This window comes from Podarcis tiliguerta, assembly GCF_965153285.1.
Source record: "Podarcis tiliguerta genome assembly, chromosome: 10".
Classification (NCBI taxonomy): Eukaryota; Metazoa; Chordata; class Lepidosauria; order Squamata; family Lacertidae; genus Podarcis; species Podarcis tiliguerta.
In genome coordinates, this window is record NC_139543.1 from 37,861,395 (window position 1) to 37,873,883 (window position 12,489).

Below are 12,489 nucleotides of genomic sequence, written 5' to 3' on the forward strand. Positions count from 1 at the left end.
CACAATGAAAACTGGCAGTACAGCTCAGCAAAGGAGCACTTATCAAAATCAGTAGACAGAAGTTTAAACTTACCATGGCAAAGCCAACATCTGCTTTTTTCAATGCTGGACCATCGTTGGTACCATCACCAGTCACCGCTACAACTTGCCTCTGTTCTGAAACTGTACTGTCTATTATACCTAAAATGGAAGTACAGATATATGAATTGCCATCAAAATACAAATCATGAGCTGCTGTTTGGCCTTGACCTAACATTAACCGTATTAAGAAGAGATATGGCCTCCTGATCCTAAAGACCTTTATCCAGTCATTGAATAGATGTCCTTGATTAAATGGTTGGACAAGTCTTTTCTAAAATACTTTGGTTAACACCTCTTTAAATTTTTGCCTTTTAATGCCTGCAGAGCAGGGTTACAGATTTGAAGGATGACCTTGACAGCCCTAGATACAGGATTGATATGATCGATACAAGTATCATGGGCTAAAATAAAAAGTTTATTCTCCCCGCTCCAAAGGAAAGCAATCAGTTATAGTCAACCCTTCTATTTGAGAATGCTTATTTACCTTTTACCAGTGTGTGTTTGTCAGTGGGGGACGACCTTGCAAGCACACGAAGCTTGGGCCAAATTTTGTCTATTCTCTCTTGTTCTATCTGCAAAGATAATTTAGATTAGCTTTATAACTAAGCAAACTTTCAAAAACCAAAATTCAAGGGAATAATATTAACCAAACCTACCTCTCCTTTTTCATTACGTATTCGTCGGTTGAATTCTTTGCCTTCTAGGCATAAGAAATCTTCACCAGGATGCAAAATGCCACATTTCAAAGCAATAGCACGGGCAGTGTTGATATTATCACCAGTAACCATACGAACAGTTATACCAGCACGCTGGCATTTTTTTATTGCATCTGGTACCTAATTTTTATTTTGTAAAAAAGAATAGTTTATGAAGAAGCTTTGCTACATGGACATGCTTGAAACATTATTTATCCACAACTCTCTGCCCTCCAATCTCCTGCTTACTTAATCTCAAATTGTCCTTCAGTTGAAATAATATGGCTTAACACAGTTCCATAGATAATTTTGTATCATTATGTTATTAGGCATATATTCCAAATATAATCATGTATATTTGGGTGTTAATGGCAACAACTGGGCACCTGTAACACTTAATCTCCTATAGCTTACAGTTAACTTATTAAATGCACTTACTACTAAAAACATTTGGGTGTCCCATCTTTGAAAGGTTTTAAGGCTGAGAGAGAGACTGGGACTGAAGTCTCCAGTTTAACTAATGTATAAAATTTTTCTTGCTATTTTGAGACAAAGCCTAATTCTCAGACATTTGACACAAGTTTTGTTATCAAACCCTGTAACACAGCAGACTACTTATGGGGGTTCACTTGCTATCTAAGAGAACTATGACTTAAGCTTGATCAGCAGGGCAGGAAAAAACATTCTGCAAATGTCTAGTAACTTTTAGATTAAAAGCACATGTTGTTTATACTGAATATTTCTCTCATTTGGGGTATTTAATTAGGGTTCACCACCTATTGCATTGGAGCATGGATAAAGACATGTTCTTAAAGAGGCAGTGGGATCTACCTCACCTCACACAAATTCAGGATGTGATATGTTTCCCTAAAAATGACACCATCTGCAGCAGTTACTTTTCACTCACAAAAGGGACTTGAAGATCGAACTCAAGCCAATCAAAATGAAGATGTGAATTTATCCTTATTTGGTTATGTTAGGTCTCGGGAATTATTTTAATGCCTTGACATGCTTACACCTGTTTTCGAAGTAAAGTATGGCATTGTTTCCAAACACTGGCAGAACATTAAGTTATTACTTTAGCAAATAATGTTCTAAAACACACTTTAATGAAGAGTTTCCGCCTACCTCAGGCCTCACAGGGTCTTCAATGCCTACAATAGCAATACATGTAAGCCCAGTGACAATGTCATTTTCATTGTCCCATTCTGGCTCAGGTTCTCCAGCTGGGAAGTCTCTGAATGCCAGACATATGGTTCTGAGTCCCTCTGAGGCCATAGGCTCAATCACAGTTTTTACAATATCATCACGGTCCCTTGGCCTGAACACTTTGGATTCACCATTCGCGCTCAGTATCTTGAAGCACCTGAAAACAAAATAGAAACAATTTTCAAGATCCAGAACACTCAATAAAAAAGGTCATCTGCATCGCAGGTACCGTAATTTTCGCTCCAAAACACACACTTTTTTCCTCCTAGAAAGTAAGGAAAAATGCCTGTGCGTGTTACGGAGCGAATGCACTCATGGCTGCCGTCAGTCAAGCAAAGCGGGAGCCGCTTGCAGGGCTTCTGTCCCGCTCTAGCTTTGCTTGCTTTACAGCCAGGAGGAGGAGGAGGAGCCGGGGAGGAGGGAGGGAAGGAGAGCCATGGCAGCAAAGCGGGCAGCAGCCGCTTACACGGGAGAAGGGACAGACGGGAGCCATAGCGAGCCGGAAAAAGCGCCGCGTAGCCAGCAACAGCTGCTGCAGCCTCAGCTAGCAAAGGTCCGTGTGCTCTCTAAACGGAGCAATGAGGCTGCAGAGGGACGGCAGGGCACAGGAGGGCTCTGAGCCACGAGCCCAGTGAAAACCAGTAAAAAAGTTTTTAAAAAGGCTGCTGGGGACAGGAGGGCACGGGATGAGGGAGAAGGGGAAATTACGATTCTCCCAGCGTCTCAGCTGATCCGCTGAGCAGGACTTGGGTTGCAGGGGATTCGCCATTAGCTGCGTAAAGCAGCAAAGAGGGAGAGAAGGAGCAAAGCGGGAGAGGAAAGGAGCTGCTTACACTGCTGTAAGTGGCTGCTGTCCGGCTGGCTCCTTTAAAGCAACAGTGCTCTTTCCCTCCCCCCTCCCCACTCAAGCTCGCCGAAAAGCTCCTTTTCCACACACCCCATGCGAGCTCCTTCTCCCCTTAAACCCCTCGCCTGCATTATTAGCCGCATCCTTCTCCACACACCCCATGCGTGCTCCCTGTCCCTTGAATGCTTTTCCTTCCCTCCCCACTTAAAACGTGGTTGCAAAGCACGGATCCACACAGATCCTCAGGATTTTTGCACTGGGTCACCCCAAGTTCACCATCAGATCACATAGCATATCCATGGCTACAGCCTGCACCAAAAAACACACACGCACCCACTATTTCATGGGGCTGCAATGGCGCAAAAACGTGGTTACAAAGCATGGATCCTCAGGATTTTTGCATTGGGCTACCCCAAACTCACCGTCAGATCATGTCTGTGGCCACAGCATGAACCACAAAAATCAAACATCCACTGTTTTGTTTAGAATAATTTTTTCTTGTTTTCCTCCTCTAAAAACTACGTGCGCGTTATGGTCAGGTGCATGTTATAGAGCGAAAAATATGGTACTTTCTGGGGCTAACATTAAATATTCCTAAAACTTGCAGCAACTAGATACACATGCATCCCAGCACAGATTTCATGAAGAACTTGGTTGCCTTGTCATCCCACCTCCCAGTATGTGAACATTTTTATGCCAATGCTTGGTGGTGGCGATAGGGAAGGTAAAGGCTAGCGAAGGCACAAAAGTGGGGGAGGGGGAGGGATTCACAGTACGGCATTCCTACCATGTTCTAGGAGTATCTCCCAGGAGTTTATCCTGCTCCCCTTTGCCAGCATCTCACAGCCCAGCAGTAACAAAGGTAAGTCAAATGCACCCAAAATGGGAAAGGTTTTCACTCAGATGTTAAAAACATTAGGACAAGGCTCAGAAGAGTAGCAAGATCCGTTCCAGTAAGAGGTGCTGTAGTCCTGGCATTGTCATATTTTATATATAGGGTAAGTGCTTAGCAGATCATAAAATGCATATTCATATATTCCCAAGAATGTCAAGGCTACAAGCCAACTCTACAAGTCTTCACAAAAGAGGGAACTGTTCAGGAGCTCAATTGTCATGTTTTCCTACAGACCCCCCCTTATCTTCCACAATCAGTTCAGTGTGACCTGTAAGATAAAGTACACAATAGCCTGAACTACAAAAGCAAAATGACTGTTTCTAGCTCCCTTTTCACCCAGTCCATGTGAACAAGTTTGCCCTCACTGACCACCAAACTTTGCAATTAAAAAGAAAAGAATACATTTCATTCAATGGGCAGATAATGAAAACTATCATCTTAATGGGAAGACGAGCAGGAAATACTTCACTGTTTCCATGATTAAGCCACAAGATTATATATCTAATCTCTAGCAAAAAGTAGTAATTGCATCACATGACTAATGAAAGTAAAATGCAACTTTGTATTCACCGAAGACTTGGAAAGTAACTAGATTATGTTTGGGTCAATGAAGCATTCAGCTGTGTTGCAAGCTCTATACCAACATCTTATAGGAAAGGTTTCTAAATTAGCTAGTTCTAAGAACTCCTGACTTGGACCATGAAGAAATACAGTGCTTAAAAGCCAAGGAACAGAAGGCACCATTTCAGGAATTTCATCACACCGTTACATGATAAGAGACCACAAAAAGTTAACTTGCTTTTTAAGAACTATCTCCGAGGCACCCTTGCTGAATATCCGGAAACTGCCATCAGAGTTCTTTAACACAGTACTCATGGACTTTCTAACAGAGTTGAAGGTGTAGACTTTGTAAAGTGCCTCTTCTGGTATTTCGTTTCTAACATCCTGGTAGTCTCGTTTCAAATCCAGCAGCAGTCCCAGCAAGGCACATTCAGTTTTATTACCAACATGACGCGGCAAGCCACCTTCCTTTTCAGGAGGCTGAAAGACAGAATAAGCCCTTGAGAAGGAATTTGCTTCTGGTTCAAGGAAATAAGGAATAGGCAGCAGCTTAGAATTCAGCATCTCAGAAATCATACGCTGAAGGTTTGCAAGTTATATGCTGAAACTGGATGCAAATTTTAGCTTACACACCTCTTTAAAGAATATGTCACTGCTTAGGGGCAATTTAATGTTCATAAAGTGCAACCAATAGAAAAATTTATATTACTAATTTGTCTTCTCAAGTCAGAGCACAAGCACTAAAAGTCAGAGACAATTTCAGGAGTCATATTAGTTCTTAGAAAGCTGTTAAATTAGACTCAATGAGTAACTGAGGGTCAGTTCTTACAGACTGGCAGGATAATGGTGCAATGAGAAAGGTCAGGTGCACATTTCAATACCAGGCAAGACACAGAGACACATTTGTAGTTTGGTGTTCAGCATGGAATGGCCCTTTTACCAAGGCCAAACAAAAATAAAGGATAGTGTCATTTGTAAACATGTCCTTAAATCAGTACAACTGCTAGTTTGCAGGTATGTGGGCCTGCATAATACAACACATAAAGCCAAACTCAATTCACTAACCATGCTCTGTAAGCTGCTCAATAAACTTGTTTTTGCTGCCTACCTGAGACTGCAAAAACAGGGGGTGTTGAGCACTGTCAGGCCACACAGAGAATGGTTGGTGTTTGGCTTGGTGAGTCTGCTAAGGCAATTCTTGCATATTTCACTGCTCTTCCCAATCAGAGCAACAGATAAAATACTGAAAGGACAAGAAAGCTAAAATGACAAGTGAAACTTTGTGACTCCAGAACAGTTTCAGTAGATCATATACATAAGTACTTGAGAAATTTGAACTAATTAAGCCATGAATTAGGTAAGCCGAGGCATAAAATTATCAGTTTCAGAATTAATTGATGCTATTTTATCCAGAAAATAGACAAACTTTTAAATTATTATTATTATGCTTTTATTGTTATTGCTATATCCCAGGAAATACATTTCAACTCAAAATGCATTAGAGCTGAGAAGAGCAATATAGAGCCATTTGGCATTTCAAAAACCAAATGCCAAAAAATTATTTAGCCAAGGAAGCTCAAATATCATATTAACATTCATTTTAATTACCGTATTTTTCCATGTATAAGACTTCCCCATGTATAAGACGCCTCCTATTTTTGGGGACTCCAAATTAAGAAAACACCCCTCAGCGCTACCCGTATATAAGACGAGCCCCAATTTTAAACCTAATTTTTTGGTAAAAAAACCCTAGTCTTATACACGGAAAAATATGGTATATTCCCAATGGTTATTCAGAAAGATCAAAGCTTTCCCATCAGCTTAGTAATCTTTCAGTAATGTACATATATGATATATATGACTTTAGTAAACATGTTTATTATAGAACTCTGAAGAATTTAAATGAGAACAATCCTTCAAAAGTTATGAGACCTATTGTTTCAATGGGAGATGCTTTAACTCTACCACTGAATCAATAGTTTCCAATACACACTTACCAAGATTTTGGAAGTATAAGCAGAGTTTACAGAGATTCCTGTTACAAGGTATGACAAGGTTTTCTCAGGAATAGCTTGTGCCTCAGGAATTTTTTTATAATGTTTTTCACTGATGTAAGCTTGGACTACCGTCATTCTGTTCATTGTCAATGTTCCTGTTTTATCTGAGCAAATGGCTGTTGCATTTCCCATTGTTTCACAAGCATCCAGATGTCTGACCAAGTTATTATCTTTCATCATTTTCTATAAAAAAGAGATTAAGTCAGTCTAACAACATTAAACACATTTTTAGAATTCACCTGTCATTGTGCATGCTGTGGTTGAGATTCCTCAATAATAAATATTCAATGGATATCCCATATTTAAGCTTTATAATTAGTACCCAGAGGGTAAAGATAAAATCAATTGACAAATGCATCGACTGTAAGGGTTATTTTAACAAGCATACTCCTTGTGTTTGGAAGAGTTACATTTAATGCTGAGTGATTACTTTATGACCACAGTGTTTGTAAAGATAGGTTGATGCAGAACAAACCAACAGAACAAGCAGATAAACCATTCAAAAACATTTCATTGATCCAGTTTCTTAGGAAAAACATCTATGAATGTATATCTATACTATATAATGTACTACCATACAAAAGCATAGGTTTCTCACACATACCTTTACAGAGTAAGCCAGTGAGATAGTAACTGCAAGTGGAAGACCCTCTGGAACTGCCACAACCAGGACAGTAACACCAATGATAAAGAACTTTACAAAGTACTGAATATATATTGGTGTACATTCAGCAAGCCAAGGACGTTTCTGGACCCAGAAGGTATCAATTACAAAATATAATACAAGAATGATGACTGTGACTGCAGACATCAGCAATCCTTTTAGGAAGAGATGAGAACCAGTTAATCATTCATATTATTGACAAAACTCTAAAAATAGGTCTCAAAAACTCATTTCAAAATTTTAATACAAAGTTAAGTTTGAGAAAAGATCTACAGATGAATGCTTGTTCATTAAGAATCTGGCATTAAGGATGAACACTAAATAAGCCATTACCTGCTTTGCCAATCTGAACTGCTAGCTTAGTGAGCTTTCCTTGGAGAACTGATTTTTCTTTCTTGGGCATATTGTTTCTTTTTTTGTCATCTCCATCAACACCATCTTCACTTTTTAGGGGCTGCATTTCCATCGCTGCACCATCCTGAGCTTTTGCTAAGTTTAAGGGGGAAAATAATAGATAAACCACCACTCCTAACACTATAGAGTAAACCTCAAATTAAAGATTTAGTCATTGACATTTATTCTATATCTAGAGCAGCATGTATTTAATATTCTGAAATTAAAGGGGTGAAGAATAGATAGCAAGACTGGCTTATGTGACCAAGTGACTCCCTACTGCATGTTTGCCTGTTTTGCATGCCTCCAACAAAAATCCTGTTACCCAAATTCTGCAAACTACAGAAAACTCTAGGAAAAGGAATGGTGTTTGCTTAGCTTTAGGCACATGTCAAATGCAGGGGGAAGGCATACATGCATCCTTTGCCCCAAGTTTTTCTCCAGTTCAGAGAACTCAAGGGGTGTTTAGTGGAGTTCTCTTTATTCCTGCTGAGACAAAGACAAACAGCATTCTGCACATGTCCAACACAATGACGAAGGGCACTACTCATTGCCCTTCTTACCTGAGTACTCCACAGGGTTGGGGTGCATGAGAGAGGGGTCCATGGCAAACAAAGAACTGGATACAGTTATTTGCATCTCAGGCCACAGAGAATGAAAGAAATTGCTTTGAGAAATAGATTTATTACAGCACAATGCCTTGTGATATTAGACACGGGTCTGTTGCTGAAATGTTCACTCACTGGACATCACAAGCAGAGACGGGGAAAGTACACTAAGGGAAAGTGACAGTGGGCTGCCATTTTCAGACACAATCCTGCATTTATAAGAACAGTACTATACCCTCACAGAACACGGCAATAGAATACTGACTTTTCAGACTATCAACTGGCTTGGACTTGCTATAAAACCATGGTCAGATTGAGAGGAGGCCACAGAATTACATCCTCACTCCGCCGCATCTGAGAGTGAGCCACTTGGAACCCCAGCTAGAACTCCGTATTAAGCAAAAGTCCAGCTTAGCTTTAACTTTGGTGAATATTGGCACTGATCGAATTATTAACTGCAGTTTAAGCTCTGTGTTGGGGGAAGGAGCACATGAGCCTGTGGTCCCTTTTCAATCTCTTAAACATATTTAAGAATATGGGAGGAATTCAATGTTGTGCTTTAACAAGCAGCTTGCCATAAGGAACAATTGTTCCTCCCTTCATCTCACATGCTGTTCTAAGGGTTCTCCTGAGCCACCCCCCAGCCATTTTTTTTGGGTACAGACAGCAGAAAGGGGAGAAGGTTCCATTGTGCAAGTGGAAGTCCTTACACAGCGCTTCCACTGACAGGGTGCATTTGCTGAATCCCATCAGTTCCATATATCCTAGCATAAGATTGTGAGGGCTAGTTACATATATTAGATGCAAGATTAAGCTATGTATAGTTTTAAAATGTGATGCACAACTTTTGCCTAAAAGTTATGGTTAATCCGGCTTGCTCAAAAAATCAAGTTAATGTTGTAAGTACTGTTAATTACCTTTGTTACGATTTTCAATAGCCCCATCTTGTTTTTTACCTGCCAATAAAAAAATAGTTGTTTTTAGAAATCTAGGATCAAAGCACTTTTAGATTTGGATAATGAGATCTTCTGCTCAATTATCTAGTCTTAAAGGGCACTGCTGCACCAACAGCATGAAGAGGAGACTGTTTATAATTTCTCTTATAACTGCGAAGTCTGCGTAACCGTTTATTGCTGTGCTGGACCAGGCTCTTTCACAGTAATTGAGCAGTTTTCTGGACTTCAGGGATGCATACCAATCTAAAGCCATACTAAATGTATTAGCAACTAAATCAGGTTCTTTTAAATGCCAGGGTTGGGAAAGGGGCTGATAGCCACCAGGATCACAGCATGCAGGGAACTGTGGATTAACCCTTATATCAATAAAGATCCTTCCTCACACCCCATTCACCTTAGGAAAAAAAGCTCCCATTGACACTACTGGTGGCAGGGGGCAATTTTCATTTCAACTGTGGCTGTGAAAGAAAGGGTTAAATCTCCTGCAACGTTCCCCATGAAGTTCAGCTCTCCCTGTGCCTAGTATTAAATATTAAAAACTTGACATAATTGCTAATGACACGTTTAGAATAATGTCTTGCTTGATACCAAGGTGCAGATCCCAATGTGTTTCAGAAGACAGTTGGAATGTTCAGGTTTAATTTCACTTAGAATAAGCCTGCAATTCTTTACATGTAACAGTGTTCAACTGTTCAGAGGTGCCATGCTTTAGGGGAACTTTATGCCTCTGAACATTGTGACAGGAGCTGGAAGGTGATTAGTTTCATATGTAAGCTTACAATACATATGTACGGTGGTACCTCGGTTTTCGAACAGCTTAGTTCCCGAACAACTCAGAACCCGAACGCTACAAACCCAGAAGTAGGTGTTCCGGTTTTCAAACTTTGCCTCGGAAGCTGAAACGTGCTCCTAAGCTTCCGTTTTCACTGTTGTGCAGCACATTTGAGTCCCCCACATAGTAATTAAGGATTTTTTCATCCTGTTTTACCCTTGCGTGGCAAATTTAAGTCCCCCCCCCCATCGTAATAAAGGCATTTTTCATCCCGTTTTACCCTGGTGCGGCAAATTTAAGGCCCCCCCCCCAATCGTAATAAAAGCATTTTTTATCCCGTTTTACCCTTGCGCAACTAATTTAAGTCCTCCCCCCCATTGTAATTAAAGCCTTCTGTTTCTGATTGCAGTGTTCTGAGGTGATATTTGGTGCTTTTGTTTTTGCTATTTTTTATTTTTGTTTGTGTGGCTTTTTCATTTTTGTGACTGCAGCTTGTTTTTCGTTTTATGATTGATTGTGTGACTGCAGAAATGGATAAAAGCCCCCCATCTAAACAATGACTATCATCAGTGAGGGTAGGAAAAAAAATATTAATTTTTATCATCTACAATACTGTCTTATTTATTGTATGTACTGTATTGTATTTATTGTATTGTATGTACAGAACATTATTATTGCTTTCATTTTATGGCTCAGTGGTCTTGTTAGTAACATTCATGTTAAATTTCTGTTTTAGGGGTTGTTTTTAAAAGTCGGAACGGATTAATCCATTTTGCATTACTTTCTATGGGAAAGTGCACCTTGGTTTTGGAATGCTTTGGTTTTGGAACAGACTTCCAGAACCGATTAAGTTTGAGAACCAAGGTACCACTGTAGTTATAAGCTCAAAAGTTGAAATCTTCCTCTACCCCCAACCTCAAGTTTTTATTCTATTCATGATAAACAGGGGAAGAGGGATATGATTATAACAAATGAGATTCTTTTATAGCTATAGTTCAAATGAAATGAGAAGAAATGCTTCTGCTACTCCTTTTACTGGTTTACCCAGTACAAGCATGGAGTGCATACAGCCCTAAACCGCCTCACATTATAGTATTGCTATTAATGCAAGTCCTGACATATCAAGATTAGTAAAGGTGAGTTTGACATTAATTCAAGTAAAAGTGGAGAGATTTCTCAGTGTTGATTAGGTTCACACTAAAAAAAAAAAAATTTTCTGAGCTGGAGCCAGGTCATCTATGAGGTGCAATACAAACCAAAGAGGTGAATATCAGTTTCCAGGTGAAGCAGTGTAATTTTAAACAATATCTGAATATTGTCCTCCATGGCAGCTGTGGTATTATACCTACACCTGTATAGGTATTACAAAATAAAAAATTAAAAACTCAGGGGCTAGAGGAGAGGGTTAACTTCAAAAGGGACACAACAAATGATATGGCCTTTCTTCAAATATATAAAAGAACACCATTCATGTTTTTTCCTTTAGTATAAAGGAGGGAACACTCTATAATCTATGGAGTTTACTAATATCAGACAGGCCTCACTTAACACATCCTATTTTTGTGATACTGTTAAGAGCACTTGAGTGATTGTATTAAGTGAGTAATGAAGTGTCAGCTGAAGCAAGCTGGGAATGTTAACTTGAAAGACTTCAGAGACAAAATTGACTATTTAAATTTCAAACTTACCCGCTTGGACAATGGAATGAGTGGAAGCAGGAGTTCTATGTAGTTATTTTGTACCTGCCTACATTGTCATTCTGCATGGTCCAACACCACTTGCAGACATTCTTACAGAAGAGAAGCCAACTACAAAATATATCTCTAAAGTCCATCCAAAGGTTCATGCTTACTTTTCTTGTCCTTTTTCTCTTTTTCTTTCTTTTCTTCTTCGTCGTCACCTCCAGCACCAAGCAAGGTAAAGATAATTCCAGTTTGTGAGTTTACACCTACAGCAGTAACTACCATTCGCCCAGAACCTTCCATTACATGAGTACCTGAAATGTGAAAGCATTCATATTCATGAAAAGTTCCAGACAGACATCTGCTACAAGTTAGCGAGAAACTTGTTACAATACTTCCATTAATTTCCTATAGCAGAAACACACCTTTGATCAATAAAGGATATTCAGAAAATATAAAGAAGTAAAGGGTTTTATAATACCCAAGAAACGCTAAGCCAATAAAAACCATTAAGTAAGACTATAGCCATTAGAAAATTTTGTGCCTACCAACAGCCAGCTACTGGCTAACCAATATACAGCTGATGTGCAAGATCACTGATAAATGCCTAAAAACTGGCACTATTGCAGTTATATCCCCCTTTCATAGCCACCTTTCAACTACATTCTCAGGGCAGCATACATAGGATTACTCCCATTTTAGCCTAACAATCTTTCAGGATTGGGTGTGTGTGCAATTTTAGCAGCAAAGGAGTGCACAAGTAAACCCAGAACAGTTACCCTTTACATGCTGAAATCCCCCTGCAACTATTTCTCCCCCAGCCAAGCTCCTCCTATACAAATCTAGATGAAGGAAAGTCACATGGGGGGCCGGCTGCAGAAAAACAAGCTGGCAGGTGAGCAGGATTTGTGCAATCCACATGTGGGCTACATTTGTGCTTATATAAGATGCATGCCTACCAAGTTCACATTCACACATACATACATACATTCATACATACACTGGGATGCATCCAATATAACACTAAGTTAAAGTGACTTTAACTCCACTGGTGAAATGCTTTGCACCA

The 12,489-nt window shown here is 39.7% G+C and overlaps 1 protein-coding gene across 9 annotated transcripts in view; it reads right to left on the reverse strand.

Moving 5' to 3' along the window:
• ATP2B1 (ATPase plasma membrane Ca2+ transporting 1) overlaps positions 1 to 12,489 on the reverse strand; it is a 66,939-nt gene that overhangs the window by 12,143 nt on the left and 42,307 nt on the right. For 8 of the 9 annotated variants that reach the window (XM_083400942.1, XM_083400937.1, XM_083400944.1 and 5 more), the window contains 10 exons: positions 11,591 to 11,734; positions 8,928 to 8,966; positions 7,343 to 7,498; positions 6,950 to 7,164; positions 6,286 to 6,528; positions 4,527 to 4,768; positions 1,905 to 2,142; positions 738 to 917; positions 566 to 653; positions 74 to 180 (listed from right to left, as the gene is read on the reverse strand). In XM_083400942.1, the coding sequence (XP_083257068.1) occupies positions 74 to 180; positions 566 to 653; positions 738 to 917; positions 1,905 to 2,142; positions 4,527 to 4,768; positions 6,286 to 6,528; positions 6,950 to 7,164; positions 7,343 to 7,498; positions 8,928 to 8,966; positions 11,591 to 11,734 (1,652 nt within the window). The remainder of the gene's footprint in view (positions 1 to 73; positions 181 to 565; positions 654 to 737; positions 918 to 1,904; positions 2,143 to 4,526; positions 4,769 to 6,285; positions 6,529 to 6,949; positions 7,165 to 7,342; positions 7,499 to 8,927; positions 8,967 to 11,590; positions 11,735 to 12,489) is intronic. The other variant, XM_083400941.1, reaches the window with a different exon arrangement.